This window comes from Scomber scombrus, chromosome 1 (genome assembly GCF_963691925.1).
Source record: "Scomber scombrus chromosome 1, fScoSco1.1, whole genome shotgun sequence".
Classification (NCBI taxonomy): domain Eukaryota; kingdom Metazoa; phylum Chordata; class Actinopteri; order Scombriformes; family Scombridae; genus Scomber; species Scomber scombrus.
The window spans coordinates 13,892,178-13,898,177 of record NC_084970.1 but is presented as its reverse complement, the minus strand read 5'-3'; the positions used below and the strand labels follow the sequence as shown (position 1 = coordinate 13,898,177).

General features: G+C 38.3%; 1 protein-coding gene across 1 annotated transcript in view; it reads left to right on the top strand.

Moving 5' to 3' along the window:
• Positions 1-4,762: 4,762 nt before the first annotated feature.
• nfatc3a (nuclear factor of activated T cells 3a) overlaps positions 4,763-6,000 on the top strand; it is a 62,634-nt gene continuing 61,396 nt past the window's right edge. Inside the window, exon 1 of the mRNA XM_062421037.1 lies at positions 4,763-5,241. Within this exon, the coding sequence (XP_062277021.1) occupies positions 5,151-5,241 (91 nt within the window). The 5' untranslated portion in view covers positions 4,763-5,150. The remainder of the gene's footprint in view (positions 5,242-6,000) is intronic.

The window sequence follows — 6,000 nt, the reverse complement described above, 5'->3', positions numbered from 1 at the left end:
CGTGTAAACTAATAAAAAGTAGACCAATCTCACCAGGCATGCATCCAGAGGGGGGACAGAAGTCTGATACATGAATGATTCATTCATGTATTTTGCTTCATATATTTTATATTCCAATCATGTTGTTTTCTGTACAGGACAGTTGTGTTTATACCAGGCATCAAAAAAGAAAAATAGCTGTCTGCATCAGTGCTGCTGTCACATCTAGCATTGATTGTACATCAGCTGATGTACAGCCCTTCCCATGTGCTGAATGAATCAGCACGCTGATTGATTTACAGAAGGTCCAGAACATCAGGCACACTTTCACCAATAGACAGTTTGTCACATGTTGGCCAAACCAATGCTGTGATAGCCCGAATCCCTATATACTACAGTCTTAGGTGCATGTTTCAGAGGAAGAAAGAGAAAGAGAGAACTGAGCTTGGTGTAGATAATAAAAATACATTATATCTAAACCTATTTGTTTAATACACATCTTATAAGCTCATTTCTTCTGCATCTAATGTCCAGACTCTAGGTTTATGATTGACAGACTGGAGGCAACTGCTGGACTCACTCCATCAATTTCAGTTTTACAGAATGAACAAAAGAGGGCAGCATAAATCAACAGGGAAGCGTTCAAGTCACCTGAAATCCCAATCAGGGTTGTGACATTAAGGCTTTGTATTTCTTCAAGTCTTTCAAGTCTGCAATACTTTTACATGGCCCTCTAACATTATTTATTATATGAACTGTATTTAGCATATTTTCACCATTTCATTCTGCCACAATATTGGCAGTCTATTGTAAACTGCACAAAAATGAAGATATACTGTAAATGTACAAATAAATTACAGAAATCTGACATATACAAGTAAATATTCCACATTTTACATTTTGAATGCTGGAGAATTTACATAAATCACAAATGTTATTCTACAAAACAGCATCATTCTCCCAGTGAGCCCATAATTACTTATCAGTTGACATTCTGATACAGGATTTTGTGCAATTTGATATTTGTTGACATTTAGTGTGTATCGTGCCTGTTGCCTAGGTGCTACGTTGCATTTGTGCAGCATGTACAAACCCCAATCCTTGAAAGAGTGACACCTCTAAAATAGGACCAGTGTGGGGGCAGATGCTGTTTTTTTTCCTCCATAACTTTCTTTTACAAGAACATAATATCACAAACCACATCTACAGCCTCCCACACAATTTGTTTTCTTTATCTTCTCCCTTCAAAGGTCATCTGCGAAGATAAGAGACGCAGGTAACCTGAATTAGACTCGGGTGGGTCTGGAGACACGTCTGCTGCACAGGAGAAAGTTCAGTCAGTGTGACTGCCAAGTAATATGATCACTTTATAATTAAACTGTATGAGATGCCATTTATGGCAAAGATGACTGTGGGGTGAGGAAATTAAGTATTTTTTAAAAATCAAGTTCATTACAACCGAAACCTTTGTTTGTGTCACCTCTTCATACACATTGTTAACACTCAGTCTAGTTATTGTATTTGAGCAGAGCAGGATAAAACTTAAATGTCCCTGTACTTTTTTCACCAGTAACTTCACTTTTATTCTGTTCTTTCAGGTTTTTATGTATTGAACTCCATTCTTTTTGAGAAAAGGCAAGAATCACAGAGTAGCTGACAAGTGGATGACTTAATAAGAAGGACAGTCCTTTTAGTATGGTTTAGATTCTCTTTTTGCTTGTAAGGAAGCCTCATGGAATGATTTGCCATAAACATTTATATGGTCTCCTTTATGGAGAGCTTCACTGAATGTGTACTGGAAATGCTGGTACATTTACAGTAATTAGATGCAACTGTTTCTCAGAGTTGTCTTCAAAGTAACTATAAGTCATGTTGAAGTAATGTAACTATGCACTTATCAGAGTAAAGTGTTTCTGTGCTATCTCTACCCATTCCTTTTTGCAAAACATTTTAGTGAAACATGTTAACTGAATTTGTAGTTTAATCTGTAGCTACAGTATGCAGACCTATTTTAAGTCTGGATAGCAGTCTGAAATGGCTGGATAGCATTACTTGGTGTGAAGTTTTGAAGGGAAACTGAAAATGTATTGATTGAAGATTATAATCACACCAACCAATTTTGTGGGAAACAAAGTTTCTGTTAGGCTGAACTTGTCCGTTGGGGAGGAATTACCTCAGAAGATGGCATACAAGTCAAAAAGGGTTCAACTTTGTGCTTTTGCTTGGAAATAAAGACCACAGGAAATGTGATATTGATGCTTTCAGATGCATTTGTGAGCCGAGCGCCTGTCTTTACGCCCACATGCATCTAGCATAGGTACATGTTGTGAGTCTGTGTCAGAAAAATAAGAGGGTGTTGTCTGCTGTGCATGCAATTTGTCTTGAGAATGGATTGATTTACATCAAAATATGCATCTTGCAGAGGTTTTTTTTTCAGTAAGTGATCTTTGGTGATTTTTTGTTCTTAATACTTTGTATGTATGAATATAGTAAAACACAAACATGGACATTATTATGTTCTCAAAAGGAATATATAAATGTACTCATTTGTTTCTTTTATTACACATTGATCATACAAGAAACAAAATACACGGTCGCCCATAAAGTTGGAATAAAATATTTTTTACTTCTTCTCATGAAATGATTGTGACAATGTGATTTATTCTTGATAGATAAAGTGTATATATTCTTAACATTGTATTGATCAATCTCATTGCACCTGGTCAAAGGTGATTACTGATTACTGATACTGTATAAATAGAAAATAAAAAGAGGTATGTGTCTGAAAACAAAATTATTCCAACTTTATGGGCGACCTTGTGTTATGTCATTTTAATGGATCTATGAATACAAGTAGTTGTGATACACGTGATAAAACTTGAGATGTTTTATAACTCTACTTATCAGTGTTGCAAAAAGCTTTGGTGAAAAATTAAAAACTTTCTTGATAGAGGCAGATGCAGTAGATCAGCTGCAAGTGTGTGTATGTGTGAGTGTGTGTGTGGGAGTAATACAAGTGGAAGCCATTGCAACAATAATTACTGCCTATATGCTGCCCAGAAAGCAATTTATTATAAGACTTTATTGAGATTTTTCAATAAATTCAATATACATAGCCCACATCAACAAAACAAAGACTCATAATCTTAACCACAAAGCAAAACAAGGGAGAAATACAAAACATAACATACCACGGAAACACACATTTACCTGACACATCAAACAACCAAACTCAACCAAACTCAACCAAACTCAACCAAACCTCAGTATCTTTAATGGAATATGTTAAATATGAATTAACATACACATACATAATTCACGTATTACTTTTATAGACAAAAAAGTTGTTTGGTTATGTATGACAACTAATGCAGGAAATAATATACTAATACAGATGTTATCAGACAAGAACAGCATCAAAGCCACAAGACATTAAAGCCTCTGAGTGCATCAGCCTCTGTGTTGTTTACCCAACAAAGATTAATATGAGTTGATTGATGGGCTAGATGGAGGCACATGGGTTAAAGGGAGTGGAACAGCCCATACACAGATCAATTTGCTATTGCTTTATTCGAGCTGCAGATTTACTCTTTCCCTATCTTTAGTAAATGATTAAGTGATCAAAATAAACCAGTGCAAGCCCTCCATGCAAACAAGGCCATTCTTCTGATTGGAAATGTACAGCACAGGACGCAGTTTGTGAGGAGTTTGTGTGGTATCACAATTTTCTTTATATTATTATACTTAAGATAAATGTGAAGGATGAAGAGAAAACTATTCATTGGCTTGTCAGATTTAAATTGAACAAAGTGCTCATTTGAAATATAGGTGTACTACACACATCGCTTTGACTGGCCATTTCCAAATGGTTGGCTCATATTGTGTTTATCTAAATGACATTACTGCACTTTTGGTCACCATTTTAGTGGGATGTCTTAGTATGTAGTATCTTGCAGGGTCCCACTTGATGTCAAGCACTGTGCAAAATCTCCATCTGAGCAGACGAAAATCAGGACAAACAGTGGCCTGTAAATGCAGGTATGAAGGGAATGTTTTCAGTGATACTAATTTTGGAATACCATTTAGGTTGCACCACCTACATCCTGAATACGATCCAAAACCCATGATCAAGATGTCTATTCATCCCATTCACAAGCCTAAATTAGCTGATTGGAAATTAATGGGCCCATGTCCTGACAGGCTTGAGGCTCAAAAGGTAAAAAGCACATAATGTCATTATACTTACCAATCCTGGCTTGGACTAGAACTACACAAAGAGGCATGGCTGAGGGATAGGCACAAGTGGATATAATCTAGTGGTGGGTGGAAGGGAATGGAACATCAATTAGATAGAGAAAAATGATGATACATTTAGTTCATAAAGAAAGCACACAATAATTACACATAATTGAAAATATGATTATAGATTTTTTTTAATGTTTAGGCTACATGTTTCCTGGTTACTCTGTGCATTATTCTACTTTACATGCACCAAAATGTCACTCTGGTCACAATATATATTAAACAATATACGTTAGGCTGACAACCTGGTGAGTCTTTAATAAACAGTTTATTAAGTCCATAGCCGAGGAGCTGTGTGTATGTGTGTGTGTGTGTATGTGTGTGTGTGTCTGTCCTGTGTTGTGTTGTGTCTGCTGACGTCACCGCTGGAGCTGGCTTGTCACGCGGGGTTTAGTAAAAGTTGGGATAGGAGCTCCGCAGAGAGAACGAGAGAAACAGACAGGAGGGAGATAGAGATAGAGGGACTATTTTACGACAATTCATCGGCTTTGTTAAACGCACATTAAACACTGACAGGGAAAGCGCTGCTTTGTCGTTCACTAAGTCGGGAGGCAGAGCAACAGAGTGAGAGAAGGAGCCACAGAGGGGGGCAGGCGACTTTCTCTGAAGTTGAAGCCACAATTTCGCCAGTTTAACTGCCAGAGGAAGAGAGGAGCCGACAACTCTTTTTTTGGATTTGTCAAACGAGAGGGGGAACACATACACGGGTTACGTGTATGGTCAGAAGCTCCCGAGTTAACCTTAAATGAACAAAAGTTGAAGTTCGGCGTCGTGGCAGTCGGTAAATGTTGTGACATTTTAGGAGAGCATAAATTGCTCCAGCGGTCGACGGTCGAGTGGCGGGGTAAAACCCGAGCTGTCAAACCCCGATGACTACTGCAAACTGCCCCGGGAATGAGGAGCTGGACTTCAGACTGATCTTCGGAGAGGACGAGCAGCAGCAGCCGCTAGGCCCCACAGGTCCGTGTGTGTCCCGGTGCCCGGTGGCATGTTTCATAGTCAAAGCACCGCTACTAAACTTAACGGCACAATGTGTTGTAACCTAATGTTAACTTACTCACCTAGCTCACTCAGCGCTTGCTTCATTTACCCAGGCAACTTTTGACCACAGTTGATACTGTTTGCCATGTGAAAGAGGAACCGACCCAAACAAGAGGGTTTTTTTTGTTTAAGAAATGGAGATATTTAAGTTCAATATCTCGCGCTTTTCTTATTGCGTCCGTCAAGCTAATGTCCACAACACCAGCTGTCATTAGCTTGACGTGCTAGCATGTTAGCCCACTCGTTATTGCCATGCATTGTGTAGACTCCTGTATAACTTTTAAAATGTGTCCCACAAGTCCTGCAAAACAGATAGCTCGTCACTTTTGCCGTGGACGCCGTGTAAAAGTGTGGCAGGAGTGTGCAGCAGAGATGTACAGTAGTTTGGTTGATACAGTGGTGTCAGTAGTATGGCTGAGAGAGGGAACAGCTTGAATGTCAATGAGACACGTTTCTGCAAAGCATCACATGTAAATACTGTCAACTTTTATTCAGGTGCTGTTTACAAAATGAGTTAAAAGTAGGACAGTCTTAGGGTTAGTGCATTGACTCAATTTAGGAAAAAACGCAAGATATTAATTATTGTTGATATTTGCACATCTAAAGATATTTATTTCAGCAGCAAAGACAACTGTGTTAATGCACAGTTAACTACAGTATGCTTCCATCATGTCCAAA